At 42.2% G+C, this 22,116-nt stretch overlaps 1 protein-coding gene across 1 annotated transcript in view; it reads left to right on the forward strand.

Annotated features, from left to right (window-relative positions):
• Nucleotides 1–22,116, forward strand: part of OXCT1 (3-oxoacid CoA-transferase 1) — an 85,763-nt gene that overhangs the window by 46,883 nt on the left and 16,764 nt on the right. The window contains exons 12-13 of the mRNA XM_062627761.1: nt 2,116–2,188; nt 2,951–3,026. Coding sequence (XP_062483745.1) covers nt 2,116–2,188; nt 2,951–3,026 — 149 coding nt within the window. The remainder of the gene's footprint in view (nt 1–2,115; nt 2,189–2,950; nt 3,027–22,116) is intronic.

A 22,116-nucleotide genomic window follows, 5' to 3' on the forward strand; every position in this document is an offset into this window, starting at 1 on the left:
CTTGAAACATTTGCTACCTGTCTTAACTAATTGATAATATTATCATTCTGCTATGTTATTGCCCTTCTTCCAGTATTATGTTTTAAATAAAAAATTGATTTGAAATAAGAAATTATTAAGGATTTGAGTGCAGCATTTCAGTAGTAGCTAGGTAACTGCTGATGATAAACCGCACAAAGAAAAATGTCTTAGGGATATGAGAGCTATGTTAACACTTGAACTGAAAATGTTGTGTTTTGGTAGTTTGCTTTTAAAATTAAAGGTATCACTGGAAGGAAAAATTTAGAATAAAAAAATGGTTACTATAAGAGGTGACATTATATGCATGCACATTAGAATTTAAGTTCTAATATGGGTGCATTAGAAATGAACACATTAACAAATTAATGATGGGAAAAATATCCAAGAACTTGATAAATACTCTGAAGAATCACTGTGCTCTTATATGGATGTCAAGATGATCTTGAATTGTTGTTTATGGGTGATAAATATTTTTGAAGAGGTAATCTTGCAGGGATGAAGGTAATTTAGGAGGTCAGAATGCAACATTGGAAATAAGATTATTCTAGTATTGTTAATTCTTTGTTAAGCACCTTTACATCTTCCTCTGCAGCTGCAGTAGACAAGACACAGGATAGGCAAACCTCAGCTCTACCACCAAAATTATCATTATCATTGCTGAAGCATTCAGTAGCTGCTAAACCTCTCGGACACTTAGTTGAATTAAGACCATTCTGGATGCTTTCCAGCTAAATATATAAATACATGAAGGAAACGGAAACTATATGACAAAACACTAGGATTTAATTCTGTTTGTATTCATCTACTGGAATGGTCCTATATCGGCCCCCAAAGTCTACATTTTAGAAATACACTCCTGGTTTGGGCTTTTGCCAGATATTGTCTGCAAATGCAGTTGTATTTCTCTGAAAAATGTATGGGTTCTTTTTCCCCAAGGCAGAGTTCTGTCTTACAGAGTAATGTGGTGCTGCTGGATCCTCAGCCTGTGTCTCTTTCAACTTAGCATTTTCTTAGCTTGTCACTTTATCCCAGGGTTCTCACTCCATCTAGCTGTTTGCAGGCTATGCTGTCTCTCCCACTGCTTTGGGTGGGTACCTGGTAGGGAAAGGCAACTGAGGCAGTTTTAGAAGGTCTGGATATTAACATGATGAACTCTTGAGGTCTGACTACAGGTCTGCTGTATAACCTTAATTCTATGCACTTGTGTCAAAATTACATTCTCATGCAATATCTTGGCGTATAATATACATCGAGTGAACTCAGTAAATTGAAGCAAGTAACTTGGTCTCCATTTTAATTTCCTGCACTTTTTTCTTCCTTTTTCCCATCCTCTTAATTAATCCCATTGTCTTTTCCCCTGTTTTCTGGAAACTGTAAAGATGTCTCGTTCCTCTTTCCCTTTTTCTTCATAAAATCATCTGGTGATAAAGGCTTGGTTTATAATTTCGCCTTCAGCTGTGTTTCATATGCTTTTCCAGAGGCACTCTGTATGCATGGTTGTTGCTTAGACTGTTTCTGTGCTGGCAGGAAAGAAAGGGCCCTGGACAGAGTCAAAATAAGGCACTTCCATGTGTGCTTCATTGCTTGATCCAAGCACTGTGGAAAGAACAGTACAGAACACAGAAGCGCATTCTCTGGTGCACTCTAGCAAAGCAAGAGTAGACTAGATCTGTAATTTATTTTTCTCTACTGTACGTTGTTATCACTCTAGACTGTTCAAAGCGATCTGCTCATTCTTCCTTGCAACTTCCCTCTCTCCTGATGATGCTCTGTTTCAAAAGAGTTACCTCTCACTTTTTCTGTAGGCAGAGCAGAAAGCCGAAATGCACAGAGATTTCTTAGCCTCTGGTGTCAGTGGTGTCTTGCCTGAAACTGTTGGTAGTCAAAGAGTGGACAGTCCTATCATTAAAAACTGTAACAAACTGCTACAATTCATTATGATTAGGTTTACATGTGACATAGTAAGTGTAATCAGGTCCATAGTTCTGCAGAATCCAAAGGGATTTGATTAAAAAACTTATCTTGGTCAATAGCTGTGACTTCATTTGTAAAAGAGACAGAACACATACATACTATAGCTTATTTCTTTTACAGGTAAGGAGACAGTCACTGTTCTTCCAGGTTCTTCCTATTTCTCTAGTGATGAATCATTTGCAATGATAAGAGGGTACGTAACAACACAAACCCTGATCTTTTGAAACATGAAAAGAATAAACTGAGTCAGTGACTGAACTCATTAGTAATTCTTTGAAATGCAGTTAGCGTTTAACAACCTGTAAAATAAACGTGGATTTAAGCAGTGACGGTTTACAGAGGATTAGGTCACGCTATTGGAAATAGAAAAACACTGTAACTAATAGATACTATAGTGATGTTCATGTCTACCACCAGCTGGCCATATATAAACACGTTTGTAACTATGTTTTAACAACTATTTTTTTCATCATTTCCAAGTACCTAATCTGTACTTGCACTCTGTATATTCTCTTTGCTCAGCTTGCAACTGTGATCATCATTTCACCTCCCTAATGGAAATTCACTATCTGCACCTGTTTTTTGTTTGTTTTGGGGAGGAGGTTGAATGCAAACAAACACTAAATCCTAATGGCTCTGAAAAGATAATGAGCGCATGTAAATATGCGAATGAGTGCACTTAAAAGTATGAGTTCAGAACTGATTGACTCTGCATGCAGTAGCTAAACCCAGACAAAAAGTAGTAACATATTTGATGCTCAGTAGAAAAATTTGCATCAGTGATACATCTGCAGGGGAAAAAAAGTCCAGCTATGTGTGTGAAAGAATGGTTGCTACCTCTGTGGTATGCCACCTTTTTTGTACTGATGTAATAATAATGAGAACAAAAGCTTGTTATGGTCTGTGGGCTGTTACTTGAACATGATAATGCTAATTACACACTTTCTGTTGCCAGAGGCCATGTTGATTTGACAATGCTTGGAGCTATGCAAGTGTCTAAGTATGGTGACCTGGCCAACTGGATGATTCCTGTAAGTAGATGTTTGTACTACTGTCAATGCACTATATTTAGGATAATATAAATGTAGCTGAGGGTCAGGCAAAGGAGAAAAGGGCTGAAGCATAATGGGTGTTGTGATGCTTAAATCATTAAAATGTAGGATATATTCAATTTTAAGGTTAATAGTTTTTTTTTCCCGTTTCTGGCACCAAGCTGCAATTATCAGGAGTGACCCCCCTAAAATTATCCTTGTGCTAAGCATTGTGAAAAGCATAAACACTGTTTATGCACAAGCCTTTTTCCTTCCACTTGGGTCTATGCCTTTCAAATGTTACATTTCTTTTGCTGAGATCTTGTGCTTTTTCTTGAGACTGTCAACTCTTGTATAGTTGTGCCTGGAGCAAGAACTTGAAGGAAGGTGTAAAATAATATATAGCTCATAAAAAAAAAAAAAATTTAAAATATCTGCATTATATTTCTCAGTGTTCCTGTCAAAGGATCACAGCATTGCCGTGTTGAATAAATATAGAAGGCAGCAATACTATTGTGTTCACCAAAAAATTCCTACAGGTTTCAACCATAAAAGTACAGGCTAATCCCAATATATTATTAAAGCAGTTGATGACATTAAGCCATTCTTTGAACAAAGTTTATGTTTTAGCATTAAAAAACATATCTACCTTTCACGTGGTTTGCAAGTTTAATATTTTCAGTATGGTTCTTTCTGATACAGTTTTCATCAAAGACATCTAGAGACAAATTTTCTTTTTAGCCTGGTTTAAGGTAATGAGGCATATTTCTATCTGCCTGAGCACTGCTAAAAGTTTCAGGAGAGTCTTTTGAAAACTGAAAGCTGGGTAGAGGAGATAAAAAAAACAATGCATGTCCTGTCTCTTGGAGGAGCATTGGTTGAGCCTAGCAGTCTGTGTGACTTTTCCAGCAGGCTTGTGAGCGTACAAGTCATGGAGCAGTGGCTGGAGCATAAGCTGCTTTTAGCAAGAGGGGACAAAGAAAAGGTCTGTACAGGCAGATGTGGGAGAATGGAATATGTGAAGAGTGATTTCAGGTCTCCATGTGAGTGATTGTAAGGGAATGTGAAGGGGTTATGGCTGGGTTGGAATATAGCATATAGGAGAGAAATCCATAAGAAAACAGTCCTTAGATGTTGTCACAGCATAACCTGATTTTATGAGAACAGACAAATTAGTTCTGCCTAGATATTTTCAGACTCCATTGATTGAAGTGCTAGCTTTTCGAGACATTTTTACTTGTGCTGTCATCAAGTATATAGCGTGAAAAACAGGGTCTGGAAATTAGTGCTTCTGTTAGTGTAGCACTCTGGGATCCTGTTTGTGCTCTTCTAGTGCTGTTTTATATGTTTTGATGGAACTCTGTGTTTTAAACATAACCTGATGATCAGATACAGTGTAAGAGTTCAAGCATGACATGCATTAAGTTAATACTGGTTAGCTTTGCATTTTCAATTCCAGTTTATTTTTTGTCTAGAGTTACAAAAACTTGTCACTAGAATCCAAAATGAAACTAGCCTCTGTTGTGAACTCACCACACACTTTGAAATATGAGGGGTAAATCAAATTAAATTTTGACCCTAGGTTTGCCGTTTGAGCCAAGGCAAAATTATGATAGTGTATGTTTTCAAGGAGTTAAAACCTTGGTTAACTGAAATTGGAGTTCATTTGATTTATCCATGGCTTTGTATCTCAAAGATATGGTAAGTCACCCTAACTCAAATTACATATTTTAAATTGCTAACTTTGAAACACATTTAGTGAAATGTACTTTCTTCAGATGATCGACATAAATAAATATACGCTGTCAGTCCAGCACTGCAAGTATGTGTCACTGACAAGCTGAGTAGGATTTTTTTTTTTTTGTGTCAGTCTAAGAACTACTCCTTTCTTTCACTGGATAAGGAAACTCTGTTTTTGTGAAAGCACTTCCTTCATGTTAATTTGGTGTGGCCATAGTGTTTTATACAAGTAGAAATTACTTGCTTCCATAGTGGCTTTTAAGAATGATTCTGAATTATTACATTGTCTGTCAAAATTTTAAAGATAGAGGAGAAAAAAACATTTAAACTTAGGTTGTTATGCTGTTATGGTATAAACTTTTTTTGGGGGGGAGGGTTTATTAGTGTTTAGAGATTTTTCTTATTGGCATAGCTCAAGATTATTTTAATCTATATCTCTTTTTCTTTCAATTGTCAGATAAGTTCTAGGTTTTATTTAGCTGAATTGCTTTAAACTGACATTCTCTTTATACTTTTGAAAAATGAAATAACACTGTATATGTAAAAGTGTCTCTAGACTATCTTTTGTATTCAAGATTACTTAACTCCTGAGATTTTCTTCTTTGACAGTCCTTTGGTCCTGTAAAAGTAGTGTTAAATGTTCCTGCACCTGTTAAAGCCTTATGTTTATTCAAACTGTTTTTGAAAGACCTATCAGAAAGTGGAAGGGGGTAGGTTGAATTTTAGGTAGGAAGAATAGCTGTATTTGCTTTATTGTTGATTTTGTAAATTGAAGTGGCAAGAGAAGTATTCTTCAAAATACCCAGTGAACAAGTAATAAATAAATATTCCTGCACTAAAGTATTCCTATTAAACTAGCAAAAATGTACCTCTAGTGAGAGCTTATGAAGCTGAAATGTTTGAAAAAAGGCACTCCTGAATAGGTGAATAGGTTTTAATGCCAAAAAATCCCAGTAATTTCAACTGACCATATTGGTATCTCAGGATATGAAATTTTATGTGGTTGCATAATAGCTTTGAATCTAAAATCTATTCACTAGAGCATTCAATCTTGAAAGGTAATGTCATGAGCCAGAGCAATTCACTAGTTGTTTTCTTGCTTGGTTTCTTACTTGAGGTGGGTTTTTCCCTCCTTTTCTTTTTTTTTTTAATTTGTTTGGTTTTTGTTTGCTTTTTTTTTTTTTCAATATCCTAGACTTCCACTGGACAAAAGCACAGCATTCACAGGCAATGCAGGCACACATAATATGTACAATAACATACAGTGCTTTCAGGATCTAAGTAATATTAACTTTTCCAGTAGCTTTGTGCAATTCTTACTTTCTTTCAGAATACTTTTTTCCCACCTGGAAGTTAAACTCATTTTTCTGATCATGATGTTGACATTCCTTCACTGACAGATTTTGTGACTTATCTTTCAAGATCTGTTCTATCAAAAGATGAAGCCAGTATTTGGCATTAATAAAACAGGTGTATTTACAAATATAGTTCATGAAACATTGAAGTTCAGATTGTATTTTAAGTTTTTCTTAGAACTGGGCAGACTTATAGATTCCTTTTTTAAATGCTTTATCTTCTCTAAAAGATATTGATTTCAATTTAGCATCCATATCAAGGGCATTATTTTTCATATCTGTAATTGTATATTCTGCTTATGAAAATGCCTTTTCATTCTGTTCAGTCCCAAATTTAGGAACTATGTGTGCATTTTTAAAACAGGAAAGAATAAAATAAGACTTTTGCTAGCTTTTATTTGTCTTTTTGTTACCTTCGAGGTGTACCTTTTTACTAGCATACATGCATATTTGACTTTTTGCTACTTTCATTTGCCACTCTTACTAAGCTTTGGCTGCCTGTACATTTTCTTTGCAGTGACTTCATATATACTTCTGAGTAAATATGCCTTATGACACTCTAAATCCAGCCATTCAAATCATCAATCATTTCCCTCACTTTATTTTGAGAATTGCTCAGATGCTTTTTAATCTGCTTTACTGCTGTTATTACTGTTCTACAGTACAGATTTGTAAAATGGGATTAACCAGCCTGTAGGTATTCAGGACTTTCTGCTTTTCCTGTAAATAAGGTGGTATGTCATTGTCAGTTAAGTTGAATTGCGAGCATGATGTGTCTTCTTTTAGTCACAAGATTTGAGTGAGGTGATACAAAGATTGACTGCTGAAAGCTCATAATGTAACAAAACTAAACTGTATTATTGTAACATTTTTTACTTAGTTTTGCATTTAGGTTTGGTTTAAGTACTTATGCACTAGTAGCTTTTGGAATCTTGGATTGATGGTATTCACCGTTATTTCAGAGGCAAGTGATAACTCTAAATTTTGTGTTTTGAATAGTACCATCATGAAGCTACCCTTCTCCCATAAGAGCCCTAATGTGTGCATGTGAGTATTTACTTGCTCTTATTAGGAAGTGAGCTAAGGAGGCTCATTGCAACAATAGCCCTTTCTTTGCTCTCATATGCTAATCTCTAATGCATAGGAAAATCCTATGAGTAAAGGAATAAGAGGGTAAGAATATTTTAAGTACCTGCAGTAAACAATGCTGTTTGCTTATGCAGAAGTTACTCCCTAAACACTGTCATTTATTGGTAGTTTTATTCCGTTAAGCACTACTACTTAATGGCTTTTCGTGTTTTTCCCTTTGGTATTTCTCCAACTAACAAGAGGGTTTCTGGAGAGGGAAAGGAGAAGGAGGCTGCAGAGAAGGAGATTGTTCTCTGGGGAGTACCTGGGAACGTAATGCAGCTGGGAGAAAGTGATGAGAAGTGGAAGAGAAACGGCCAGGCCACCACCACGTAGTAGGGCAGACAGGCCAGAGCAGATGGAAACCCATGTCTGCTGGGAGCCACTGGGTGGAGCCACGTTTCACTTCGTGAGTGGCAGGCACAGGATCTGACCTGTCTGTATCTCTCAAGCAACTGTCAGAAATTGCAGCAGGCAGGGCAGCAGCATAAAACTGTACTGTCACAGCAGTCCTGGCTCCTGTGGCAGTTTGCATTGTGTCGCTTGGGATTTTAAAAGTTGTGGGGTTGAATGCACATCCCCCTGCCTCTACTTGTTTTGTCTGTAGTTCCTTTCTATTGGTGAATTTTTGAGACCCTCAGAATAGAAACATTTTATTAAACAGGTTTTTGTGCCCTTTTGGTTGCTACACCTTACTAAGAAGTATGGCTTTGTTTGCTACAGCCTTCCTAATGGAAGGTACCTGACTGCTATTGTGATGTGTCAAGAGACTGGGCATTGGTCAAAACAAAACACCAGAGCCTCTGTCTTCTTAATATGAATTTCTGAACATCCCTTAACCATTAAAACATACTAATAATATGACTACTGATACAGCTGAGATGCTACACCAGCAGAAAAAAACTTTGAACTAGGCAGAGGAGCCCTGCAGCTGGAGGTTCATGAATATGAAAAAGCAAAATGGATGAAATGTCTGTGTTGTCACATTCCAGTAGGCAGAAACTTGTTATGGGGGAAAGTATACCTAGGAAGCATACCATTAATGAGAGGGTAATATACTCAGGAGGACTAGAAAGTTGTCATGAGATTATGAATGAAGAAAATTAAAAGGACTAAAGCCCAACCAGAATTTAATCTGGTACTGCCATAAAAAACAATTAAAAGTGTTTCTATAAATACATGAGTAACAAATGGAGGGCTAAGGAGAATCTCTATCCTTTATTGGGTGGGGAAATGAGGAACATATGACAAAGGATGAGGAAAATGCTGAGGTACTTAATGCCTTCTTTGCCTCTTTAATAGTAAGATAGGTAATCAGCCCCCTGAGCTTGAAGACAGGGACAGAGAGCAGAATGAAGCCCGATAATCCAAGGAGAAATGGTTAGCAACCTCTGCACTTCAGTGGGGAAGGGTGTATAGTACTCATTATATAAGAGGAACAGGGACTGACTGGGTAAACTGGGCACACAAAGTCCACAAGAGCAGATAGGATACATCCAAAGGTGTCAAGGAAGCTGGTAATTTTCTAAACCACTAGGTTCACAGCCTGGTGGGTAGCAGTTCAGTTAACAAGCAGCAGCCTGAGAGGTGTTACTGACACTGAGCCGGTTTAATATCTGTTCCCTGCAATAAAATAAACTAAATACAATTCTGAGCAAGAAAATTAGCTCTAGCTTTGTATATTCTTCTGCCAGAGTATAAAAATCATAGTTTAGAATCATAGAATCATAGAATAGTTAGGGGTTGAAAGGATGTTAAGATCATCTAGTTTCAACCCCCCTGCTACGGGCAGGACACCTCACACTGAACCATCTCACCCAAGGCTTCGTCCAACCTGGTCTTGAACACTGCTAGGGATGGAGCATTCATAACATCCCTAGGCAACCCATTCCACTGCCTCACCACCCTAACAGGAAATAATTTCTTCCGTATACCCAGTCTAAACTTCCCCTGTTTAACCCGTTACCCCTTGTCCTATCACTACAGTCTCTAATGAAGAGTCCCTCCCCAGCATCCCTATAGCCCCCTTCAGATACTGGAAGGCTGCTATGAGGTCTCCACGCAGCCTTCTCTTCTCCAGGATGAACAGCCCCAACTTTCTCAGCCTGTCTTCATACAGGAGATGCTCCAGCCCCCTGATCATCCTTGTGGCCCTTCTCTGGACTTGTTCCAACAGTTCCATGTCTTTTTTATGTTGAGGACACCAGAACTGCACACATTATTCCAAGTGAGGTCTCACAGGAGCAGAGTAGAGGGGCAGGATCACTTCAACCTGCTGGTCACACTGCTTCTGAGGCAGCCTAGGATATGGTTGGCTTTCTGGGCTGTGAGCACACACTGCTGGCTCATGTTCATTTTCTCATTGACCAGCACCCCCAAGTCACAGTATCACACAGTATCACAGTATGCTGGAGATTGGAAGGGACCTCAAAAGATCATCTAGTCCAATCCCCCTGCCAGAGCAGGAACACCTAGATAACGTTACACAGGAATGTGTCCAGGCGGGCTTTGAATGTCTCCAGGGAAGGAGACTCCACAACCTCCCTGGGCAGCCTGTTCCAGTGTTCCGTCACCCTCACTGAGAAGAAGTTCCTTCTCAAGTTTAAGTGGAACCTCTTGTGTTCCAGTTTGCACCCATTACCCCTTGTCCTATCATTGTTTGCCACTGAGTAGAGCCTGGCTCCATCCTCGTGACATTCCCCCTTTATATATTTATAGACACTAATAAGGTCACCCCTCAGTCTCCTCTTCTCTAAACTATAGAGACCCAGCTCCCTCAGTCTTTCCTCATAAGGGAGATGCTCCACTCCCTTAATCATCTTAGTTGCCCTGCGCTGGACTCTCTCCAGCAGCTCCCTGTCCTTCTTGAACTGAGGGGCCCAGAACTGGACACAATATTCCAGATGGGGTCTCACCAGGGCAGAGTAGAGGGGAAGGAGGACCTCTCTCGACCTACTAACCACCGCCCTTCTAATACATCCCAGGATGCCATTGGCCTTCTTAGCCACAAGGGCACAGTGTTGGCTCATGGTCATCCTGTCGTCCACTAGGACCCCCAGGTCCCTCTCCCCTACACTGCTCTCTAGCAGGTCGTTCCCCAACCTATACTGGAACTTGGGGTTGTTCCTGCCCAGATGCAGGACTCTACACTTTCCTTTGTTATATTTCATCCCGTTATTCCCTGCCCAACTCTCCAGCCTGTCCAGGTCTCGCTGGATGGCAGCACAGCCTTCTGGCGTGTCAGCCACTCCTCCCAGCTTAGTGTCATCAGCAAACTTGCTGATAGTACACTCAATTCCCTCATCTAAATCATTGATGAATATATTAAATAATACCGGTCCCAGTACCGACCCTTGAGGCACTCCACTAGTTACAGGCCTCCAACTAGACTCAGCCCCATAGACTACAACTCTCTGGCTTCTCTCCTTCAGCCAGTTCGCAGTCCACCTCACTACCTGATCACCCCGACCACACTTCCTCAATTTAGCCGTGAGGATGCTGTGGGAGACTGTGTCAAAGGCTTTGCTGAAGTCAAGGTAGACCACATCCACCGCTCTGCCATCATCCATCCACCGTGTCATTTCCTCATAAAAGGCTAAGAGATTGGTCAAACATGATTTCCCCTTGGTGAAGCCATGTTGACTGCCCCTCATAACCCTCTTATCCTTGATATGCTTTAAGATGGCACCAAGGACAAGGTGTTCCATCACTTTCCCAGGGATGGAGGTGAGGCTGACCAGTCTATAGTTACCCGGGTCCTCCTCCTTGCCCTTTTTGAAGACCGGAGTGACATTTGCCTTCCTCCAGTCCTCAGGCACCTCTCCCGTTTCCCAAGACTTGGTAAAGATGATGGAGAGTGGTCTAGCAATGACTTCCGCCAGTTCCCTCAGCACCTGCGGGTGCATCCCATCTGGACCCATGGATTTATGGATGTCCAGATTGCTCAACTGATCTCTAACCTATTCCTCATCGACTAAGGCAAGTCGCTCCGTCGACCTGACTTCATCTAAGGTCTCAGGGGTATAGGGCTCTTCAGGACTGCCTGCAGCAGAGTAGACAGAGACAAAGAAGGCATTCAGTAACTCTGCCATCTCTGCATCTTCTGTCACCAGGGCACCCATCCCGTTCATCAGTGGGCCTACATTGCCTCTGGTGTTAGTTTTGTCTGCCATGTACTTGAAAAAGCTCTTTTTGCTGTCCTTGACCCTTCTCGCCAGGTTTAATTCTAAGGAGGCCTTAGTCCTCCTAGCTGCCTTCCTACATCCCCTAGCAGCAGCCTTATATTCCTCCCAAGTGGCCAGCCCCTCCTTCCATGACCTGTAAACTCTCCTCTTCCACTTGAGCATACCCAGCAATTCCCTATTTAGCCACGCAGGTCTCTTGGCCCTCTTCCTTGACTTCCTATGTGTCGGGATGCTCCGATCTTGAGCACGGAAAAAGCAGTCCTTGAATGTCAACCAACTATATTGGGCCCCTTTTCCTTCAAGCAGCCTTGCCCATGGGATTTCCCCTAGCAATTGCTTGAAAAGGGCAAAGTTTGCCCTGCTAAAGTCCAGGGTTGTAATTCTACTTGGTATTCTACTGGTCCTACCACACAAGATCCTGAACTTCACCATCTCGTGGTCGCTGCAACCAAGGCAGCCCTCTACCCTTACTGCTTCAACCAGACCCTCCTTGTTAGTGAGGATGAGATCCAGCAGCGCTCCTCTCCTGGTCGGCTCATCCACCATTTGCAGGAGGAAGTTATCATCCACACACTGGAGGAACCTCCTGGACTGCGGCTGGGTTGCCGAGTGGTCCTTCCAGCAAACATCAGGGAAGTTAAAATCCCCCATGACGACCACGGCCTGTGACTGTGAGGCCTCTCTCAGCTGCCTGTAGAAGGCCTCGTCAACTTCCTCACCCTGATCTGGTGGTCTGTAACAGACACCTACAACAGTATCCCCCCTGCCAGCCTGCCCCTTAATTCTCACCCACAGACTCTCAACTCGCTCATCATCTGTCCCTGGACAGAACTCGGTGCATTGTAGTTCCTCCCGCACATAAAGAGCAACCCCACCACCCCTCCTGGCTGGCCTGTCTTTCCTAAAAAGGACATAGCCCTCCATGACACTGCCGTCTCATGTTGAGTTTCTCATTGGCCAACACCCCCAAGTCCTTCTCTGCAGGGCTGCTCTGAATCTCTTCTCTGCCCAACCTGTAGCTGTGCCTGGGATTGCTCCGACCCAGGTGTAGGACCTTGCACTTGGCATGGTTAAACTTCATGAGGTTGGCATCAGCCCACCTCACAAGTGTGTCAAGGTCCCTCTGGATGGCATTCCTTCCCTCCATCAACCAAACCACACAGCTTGGTGTCATCAGCAAACTTGCTGGGGGCGCACTCAATCCCACTGTCCATGTCACCAGCAAAGATGTTAAACAAGACCGGTTCCAACACGGATCCCTGATTGACACCACTCGTTACTGGTCTCCAGCTGGACATTGAGCCGTTGACAACTCTTTGTGTGAGGCCATCCAGCCAGTTCTTTATCCACCGAGTGGTCCATCCCTCAAATTGATGTCTCTCCAATTTAGAGACAAGGATGTCGTGTGGGACAGTGTCGAACGCTTTACACAAGTCCAGGTAGATGACATCAGCTGCTCTACCCCTGTCCATCAGTTCTGTAGCCCCATCATAGAAGGCCACCAAATTGGTCAGGCAGGATTTCCCCTTAGTGAAGCCATGCTGGCTGTCACCAAGCACCTTGTTATTTTTCATATGCTTTAGCATGCCTGCCAAGATTTTGCCAGGCACAGAGGTGACACTGACTGGTCTGTAATTCTCTGGGTCATCCATTTTCCCCTTCTTGAAAAGGGGGGTTATATTTCCCTTTTTCCAGTCTTTGGGGACTTCACCTGACTGCCATGATTTCTCAAATATGATGGCCAGTGGCTTAGCACCTTCATTCGCCAGCTCCTTCAGGACCTGCGGATGGATTTCATCAGGTCCCATGGATTTGTGTACGTTCAGGTTTTTAAGATGGTCTCAAACCAGATCCTCTCCTACAGTGGGCCCAAGGTCTTCATTCTCACAGTCCCTGCATCTACATTCCAAGACTTGGGTGGTGCGGTCAGAGCCTTTGCCAGTGAAGACCAAGGCAAAGAAGTCATTCAGAACCTCAGCCTTCTCCAAATCCTGTGTAGCTAGTTCTCCCAAGAGCTTCCTGAGCGGGCCTATGTTGTCCCTAGTCTGTTTTTTATTTGCTACATACCTGTAGAATCCCTTCCTGTTATCCTTAACATCCCTAGCCAAGTTTAATTCTAACTGGGCCTTAGCTTTCCTAACCTGGTCCCTAGCTTCCCGGACAACATCCCTGTACTCTTCCCAGGCCACCTGTCCTTGCTTACGCTTTTTATAAACCTCTTTTTTCGTTTGTATTTTCCTCAGGAGCTCCTTATCCATCCAAGGAGGTCTCCTGGCCCTCCTGCCGCACTTCCTTCTAGTTGGGATGCAACACTCCTGAGCTTGTAGCTGGTGATCCTTGAATATCAACCAAGAGTCTTGGGCCCCCCTGCCCTCTAGGGCTATATCCCATGGAACCTTACTTAGCAGGTTCCTGAAGAGGCCAGAGTCTGCTCTTTTGAAGTCCAGGGCAGTGAGCTTGCTGCACACTCTTCTCACTGTCCTGAGGATCTCAAATTCGACCATCTTGTGATTGCTGCATCCAAGGCTGCCCTGGAGCATCACATTTCCAACCAGCCCTTCCCTGTTGGTGAGCACGAGGTCAAGCATGGCACCTCTCCTTGTCAGCTCCTCTATTACTTGCAGGAGGAAGTTGTCTTCTACACAATCGAGGAACCTTCTGGATTGCTTGTGCTGGGCGGTACCGTCGTTCCAACAGATGTCAGTGTGGTTGAAGTCACCCATGAAGACAAGGGCCTGTGAGCGTGAGGCTTTTCCTGTGTGTCTATGGAATGCTTCATCTGTCTATGAAATGCAGGTTCTCCTTGATCAGGCCGTTTGTAACAGATTCCCACAGTAATGTCTCCCATAGCTGTTTTCCCTTTAACCCTGACCCACAAACTCTCTGTTAACCACTCACCTGTCCCTAGAGAGAGTTCCATACTTTCCAGCCTATCCCTAACATAAAGGACAACTCCCCCTCCCCTCCTGCCAGGCCTGTCTTTCCTAAAAAGCCTGTAACCTTTCATTCCAAAACTCCAGTCATAGGAGCCATCCCACCATGTTTCTGTGATGCCTATTTTATCATACCCCTGTAGACGTGCACACATCTCTAATTCCTCTTGTTTGGTCCCCATGTTACAGGCGTTTGTCTAGAGGCATCTGAGCTGAGTTCCAAATGAAGCCAGCTCATGGGCTGGAGCGGCTGGAATATCTCTACATTGCTCCGAGCATTTATTATAGGTGCTGGCAACTGACTTGAGTGCGTTGGGATGATGCCCCCCCCATCTAGTTTAAAGCCTCCTTGACCAGTCTGGCAAGCCTCCTACCAAAACTGCTCTTTCCCTTCTTTATCAGACCAGCTCCACCAGCTTCCACTAGACCTGGCCCACAAACTTGGGTCCCCTGTTGAAGACACCCATTTAACCATATATTAACCAGGCCAATCCTCCTAGCTTTTTTTAGGTCCTCCCCTGTATCCTGGAGAATTGACGAAAAGACAGTCTGAGCTCCAGAGCCCCTAACCACCTCCCCCAGGGCTCTGTAGTCCTTCCTAATGTTCCCCAGGCTACTACTATCTATATCCGTAGCACCCACATGGATCGCTAGAAGTGGGTAATAGTCAGTGGGATTTACTAGAGCAGGCAGCCTCTCTGCAACACCCCTGATCCATGCCCCTGGTAGGCAGCACACCTCCCTTGAGACAGGGTCTGGCCGGCAGATGAGTGCTTCTGTCCCTTTCAGTGTAGAGTCCCCTACTACTATGACCCGCTGCTTTTTCCTGGCAGCACCAGTAGAGATATTCTTTACCAGAGCATCAACCGGTTGTTTCTGGCTCGAGTGTGCTTCCTCATTAGCCCCCTGCAGGACAGCAAAGCGGTTCTGCGTGGGGACAACAGATTTAGGAGGAAGCCCCTTGCTTTTGGTTGTCCTTTTCCTCCTTTTTGGGGGATTTTTTTTTTTTTTTTTTTTTTTTTTTTTGTCACTAATTCCAAGCTTCCTGGGTTAACGACCTTCTTCTTTCCTTCATGAGCTAGAGGGGAAGCTTGAGGCCCCTGCCCAGTTTGGGCCAGGAGCAAGCATTCCTGCTTCCTCCCAGCTTCCCTGACATGTCGCAGCCTACTGACAGCATCCCGCAGCTCAGCCCCTGCTGCAGGAGGACCTCCACCAGGGAGCACCGGGTGCAGCGCTGCCCATTGTGCACCCTCCCCTCACCAGACCAGTGCAGGCACTCTCTACACCCCGAGCTCTGCGCTGCAGCCTCCCCTCCCACCGGCTCTGTCTGGGTGCCTACGCTGGCCACCGCCGGGGCAGCCAGAGCAGAGCTCCCGGACCGGGCCCTGCTCATACGGCGAGTGCTCACCGTCCCCGCTCGAACTGCCGCGCAAACTGCCTCGACCTGTTTGCCTGCCCTGGCCGCTCGCTCGCGCTCCCTGGGGCAGGTTTTTACCCACTCAGGGCTGGTGCCGCTGCTCCTGGCTCCGCCCGCTGTGAGTTCCTGCTCGCTCTCGTCAGCTGAGCTGCCGGCTCCTGGGCAGGTCCCGTCGAGGACTTGAGGCTCCCTCGGTGGCTCTCGCCGCTCTGAGTTGAGGCTCCTGGACGCTGATCTCTCCCCAGCTCCGGTGTTGGAGGCGTCCTCTCTCGAGCTACTCACCTCAGCAATTTTTGGTAAATAATTTTTTGATAAGTTTTGGTAAGTAACGTAGTGCAGTCAGGGGACTGAAGAAGAGGGTGATGTAATTTTTGCAGGATGATGCAGTTTGGATACATAAATCTTGATAATTCTTAAAAAAAAAAGTCCTTCAATTTTAGAAGCAACAGTCTTAGTTTTTAATGCTCTAGTCAAACCTAAATGATTAAAGCAGTAATAATACAATAAATTAAAATAAAATTGTATAAAACTTTTAAGCATTGGCAAAGAAGATTATCTGAAAAGAAGGCATCAGGAACCACAATTCAAATTTAGTAATATTTTATTTTATTAGGTGTATAACCTAAGGTTAGGAATATAATTTTATACATTATTGGTAGTTTTTCTACAGAGTTTCAAAGTACTTCTGGACAGTTTTGGACACTTTGGCCATGAGGTGAACTGCATGTTCATTGGTAGAGATATTTTCAAAATGATAGTAAACTGGCAGAGGCTAGCTGAGTATGTGACTGTGGGATGGGGTTTTGGGTTTGGTTTTGGTTTTAATTACTGTTTGTAGTGCCGAATTTGATAGGAGAGGGCTCCGCAGCAAACGATTTTCTGACTTGAAATTGTAATTTTAATGATGGGAGAAGGGTCATGTATCCCTGCATGCCTGGGAACACATGTCTTTTCCAAGAAGTCCTGTTGCCAGCTATTTGCCACTTTGCTTGAATAGAAGAGTCTTTGCACAAGGCTTATTATACTTTTGAGTCAAAATGCACCGTCTAATAACACTCTTCTAATATTTCTGTTTCAAGTTGTACGGCATTACAAGAAATTTTAGGAAACTTTTTTGGACTATTAACTGTAAGATGAATTAAGGACTACAAATCAGCTAAATTCTGTGTGACTAGAAAATGTGCAGTTTAATTATGCTCAATGACTGTGTTTCTCATAGTAGCAATGTGAAGTTGTTTAATGTTTAGGACATGACTGACTAAGTGGTATACAGCAGTAGTTGAACTAAAGAGAACAGGACCTGCAGTTAGTTATTCTCCTTGGAAATCTACATTTCAATGGGGTATTATTTTAATATAAATAGCTGTTAGGTATTTGCAGGCATGTGTCTTGGAATAAAGCCTACAGTAGTATATCAGTTTACTCCTTCTCTCCCAACAAACGTGTGCCTGGAAGCCCTGCAGAGCTCTTGCAACACATGATTACCACTACTGAAGAGTCCTGGAACCTCAAAGGAGAGAGGGAGCGTATTATGTTAGGTCTACTTCTTCCATCTTTTTGAGGGTTGTTCTACCAATTTTGTTTTTATTGATTTCTCTTTAAACTGCATGGAGGGAATGTAGGAGCTCACTGTTGGTATTTTATTCATACTTAAATTTTCATGTGGGAAGTGGCTGCTTTGCATGAGGCATCTGTAAAATGAGAACAGCTGAAGAAATTCTGCCAAGAATACAAGCATATGTTAAAAGACTCCAAATCCACAGGTTAGTGGTAACAATTGTGACTATGGTACGGAACCATCACTTTCAAGTGAGACTAGTATTATGTTGGCAGTAATATTTAATTATTGCATGCTATGCTGTGTGTTTTGGAAACAGTATGCAATGGTAAATGGAAGGATTAACTGTCCTGTTACACTGAAATAACATTCACCTCTGCAAAGCACATCCATTTCAGTATGCATGTTACAGACTGTTTTGAGTTGCTTTTGAGATGCACTTTCTCAATGTATTCATTTGAATTTCATTCGGTCATTTGAATCTGTTGCCAACGGGTTTTTAAAATGATTTTTATGGGAGAATAAAGGAATAAAATTTCACGAACTAATTAAAGAATAAAATTAAGCCAACTTTCTTTGCACATATTTTATGCTTCCTTAATTTTCTGATTATAGCAACTAAAAATATAAATATAGTTAGTGATCATATTTGTGTATGTTACATTTTAGGGAACAGTTATTAATAAATTCTGTCAGGAAGTATCAGTCACTCAAGAACTTATGTTCCATTTTTTAAAATAATTATATTTTCTTTTTACATTTGTTTTTCATTTTGTGTGTGTGTGTTAGGAGATATCTGGTTAGCATTCTGGAAAAACGGGTCATTTTCTGTTTGGACGTCCTTTAAAAATGTATCTTCACCCTCATGCATGTAGAGTCTGCTCAGCTTTGTTACATTCAGACGGTATTAACTCTTTGTTGTGTTATTGAATGATCAGCTCTACTGATTAAAATATCCCAATAATGATTTCCCATTGTTTCTTGGTAATGTTTATTCAGTCACATTCTTGGAGTAAAATCTAATCTAGCTGTCATAGTTGACAGCATAATTACAATAATTCTGTAAATGTGTTGTATAAGGACATCAAATCAATGGAAAATAGGACAAGGAAGTATATTTTAGAACACTTAATCTTCAGTCTTATCCATAATTTTTGATACAGTATTTATACAGTCTTTTGCACTGAAGAAATGGGAAGTGAAATCTGGAAGAGTTGTGGCCTTCATTTTGTAATCAACTATAGATGTACATTTCCTTTAAACACTGGACAGGACTGTTAACAATGAGCAAAGGATTTTTATCTACATTGTTATGTAGTTAGAGGAGATTTATGCATATGTGTTTTTTTAATATTACCTTCTGCTTGGTATCTCTTTTGTACAAAGCTAAGCTCTGTGTTAATATGCACCTACCATACAAAAAAACCCCACCCAAACTAGCGACATCTAACTGCACAACAATTAACGAGATTTTTTTTAAATAACTATTTATGTCTCTGGTGAGCTCCTAACTTGTGCTATGCATGTCATTTGAAGTTGGCACATCTGTGAAGACAGACAGACCTATATGGATAGGGAAACCTATGTGACTAATGTATGTTAGTGCATACACAGCACTGCAGGGAGGGGCAGAGCAAAAAATTTTGAAGCTCATCCTCTCGACTGCAGCGTTAACACCATTGACAGCGGTCATGGAAGTGTCTTGTATCTAGTGCATTACGTTAATTTCTGTGTCCCTGCCCGTGGCAAAGGGGTCGGAACTAAGTGATCTGTAAAGTCCCTTCCAACCCAAACCATGGTCTAATTCCATGGAGTTTGCGCAATTCCAGTTCCTGTGAATTTTAGTAGCCATCACTGGCGCTATGTAATTAATTCCTTTTGTAAGGAACTTGAGACTGGTGATGGATTCCATACCTGCTACTTAGTCTGTGTTTGTAGCTGTCAGAGACCACACTGACATTTTTAAAATCTTCACTTTCTCATCCTAAGTAGCTTGTTCAACTGCTTCCAGGGAGATGACTGGGAATACAGATTGAATGGGAAGCCTCCATGACAACTGTAGTTTGAACTAGAAGCATTCATTATCTTCTGTGAGAGTTTTTGAAATAGTTTTCACGAACTTTGAGCATAGTGTGAAGCATATATATTCTTTCATTTAATGGAAGGAAAGAGAAGTTTCAGACTGGATGGTATTTATTTAATACAGTATTAGGGCAGTTGGTAAGATGGGCAGGGACTCAATAAGGAAGTACCTTAGTTCCTTTTCAAACAGGTACACATTTTCATCTTGGCTGTCCTTTGATATTCAGTTTTAAATTGAATTATTCAAGCTTTTGTTTCCTTCAATCTGAGTATTAATCCTTCACAGTTACCACAGTTTTCACTGTTCCTCAAACATGTCATCAGCACCTGCTTTGCTGTACAGTTGATGTGATATCTGTTTGTCTCAAAAGTTTATGTTCTTTTAACACAACCAGATCAGTTTAGGTGTGTTTTATCTTACGATGTTTGGAGTAGCTATAAAATTCAGTTATGGAAGAAAAGTCCTTCCCACCTGGGAATATAAAGGAATGGTATAAGACACCAGTGTGGTTACAAGACCTTCAAAAGCTTGGAAGGCTCCTGATCTTTCCTCTTTTCTCTCAGCCACCTCTTTTTTAGCCGGTTTGGATTTTCTCATAAATTACTTCCTGCTTGCTATCCCATTGTGAAAAACCTTCACATTCTCTTGAAAAATATCTTTACTGTCTCGCCCACCTTCAGGTACACGCAACCTTCTGCTGGGACACCACAAATTGTCTTGGATGGCAAAGGTGACCAAACCAGCAGGAAGGTTTCTGTTTAGGGATTACTATTAAGCTAAATTATTTTCTCAGGCTCTTTGATGGGATCATAGAGTGATCTGGGTTGGAAGCGACCTGAAAGACCATGTACTTTCAATGCCTCTGCCACAGGCAGGGACACCTTCTGCTAGACCAGGTTGTCCAAACCCCATCTAACCTGGCCTTGAACGCTGCCAGGATGGGGCAGCCACAGTTTCGCTGGACAACCTGTGCCAGTGTCTCACATAAAGAACTTCTTCCTAATGTCTGATCTAAATCTACTTCATTCCAGTTTAAAGCCATTCCCCCTTGTCCTCTATTTACATGCCCTTGTAAAATAGCCCTCTCCTGATTTCTTGTAGCTCCTTTAGACACTGGAAGCTGGTCTAAGGTCTCCACAGTGCCTTCTTTTCCCAGGCTGAACAGCCCCAGCTCTCTCAGCCTGTCTCTGTAGCACAGGTGCTCCAGCTATCTTATCATCTTTGTGGCCTCCTCTAGACTTGCTTCAGCAGGACAATGTCCTTCTTATGTCAGGAGTTTCATAGCTGAATGCAATACTACAGGTGGGGTCTCACGAGAGCAGAGTACATACAAGGGAAAAATCACTTCCCTTGACCTGCTGGTCACATTCCTTTTGATGCAGTCCAAGATACGGTTGGCTTTCTGGGCTGGAAGGGCACATTGCCAGGTCACGTCCGGCTTCTCATCAACCAGCACTCCCAAGTCCTTCTCCTCTGGGCTGCTCTCAATCCAATTTCCATCCAGCCTGTATTTGTGCTTAGGATTGCCCCAACCCAGGTGTAGGACCCTGGACTTGGCCATGTTGAACTTCATGAGGTTGGCATTGGACACCTTTCAAGCATGTCAGGGTCCCTCTGGATGGCATTCATTGCCTCCAGCTGATCATCTGAACCACACAGCTTGGTGTCGTTGGCAAACTTGCTGAGGGTGCATCAGTCCCACTGTCCATGTCACTGACGTAGATGTTGAACAGGATTGGTCCCAACACCGCCCCCTCTGGGACACCACTTGTTACTGGTTTCCAGTTGGACAACGAGCCATTGACCACAACTCTGTGTGTGCAGCCATCCAGCCTTTATCTGCTGGGTGGTCCATCTATCAAACTGATGTCTCCACAGTTTAGAGACAAGGATGTTGTCTGGTATAGTGTCAAATGCTTTGCAGAAGTCTGGGTAGATGCTATCAGCTGGTCTTCCATTACTCACTAATGCTAACCCTACTGTAGAAGCCCAACATATATGTCAGGCACTGTTTGCCTTAGTGAAGCCATACTGACTGACACCAGTCACCTCCTTATTTTCCATGTTTCTTAGCACAGTTTCCAGGAGAATCTGCTCCATGATCTTGCCAGGCACTGAGGTGAGACTTACTGGCTACAAAGCTACACAGCTTTATACAAAACTACAAAGCTCCCTGGGTCATCCTTTAATGTTGTATTTTGACCACTCAAATGATGTTCAGATATGAAAACATCACATGAGAGGATACGTACCTTCTCTCATATTTTCATAAATATGCTGCATCACCACAATAACAAAATAATTTATTTTGTAAAAAGTAGGCATTCTATAAAATATTCCACTAATTTTGTGTGTTCATGGCTGTGAAGCTGCAGAAGATCTAAATAACTCAATTAAAAAAAAAAATCATCTGTTTTAAATTAATTTCTACCTCTTGCTCCCCAAGGTTATTTGGACTGAAGCTTAACAAGAACTGTTGATTAAGCACAATGGGAAAAGCAGAATTCTTGTCTGTAGTGTGGACCTTTTCTGGAACTGAGAAGCTACAAGGAAACTGTCAGCTTGTTTCTGTCCTTTGCCTCTCCCTCTGTATAAATATTGCCAACCTTAGACCCCTCAGGAAGCACATGGCTAATGTAAATATCTTTTCTTCCCACTTCAAGCTTTTGCTGATGAAGTGGGCTTTATAATA

This window comes from Pezoporus occidentalis, unplaced genomic scaffold (genome assembly GCF_034315485.1).
Source record: "Pezoporus occidentalis ecotype Australia unplaced genomic scaffold, CSIRO_AGI_Poc_V1 ctg306, whole genome shotgun sequence".
Classification (NCBI taxonomy): domain Eukaryota; kingdom Metazoa; phylum Chordata; class Aves; order Psittaciformes; family Psittacidae; genus Pezoporus; species Pezoporus occidentalis.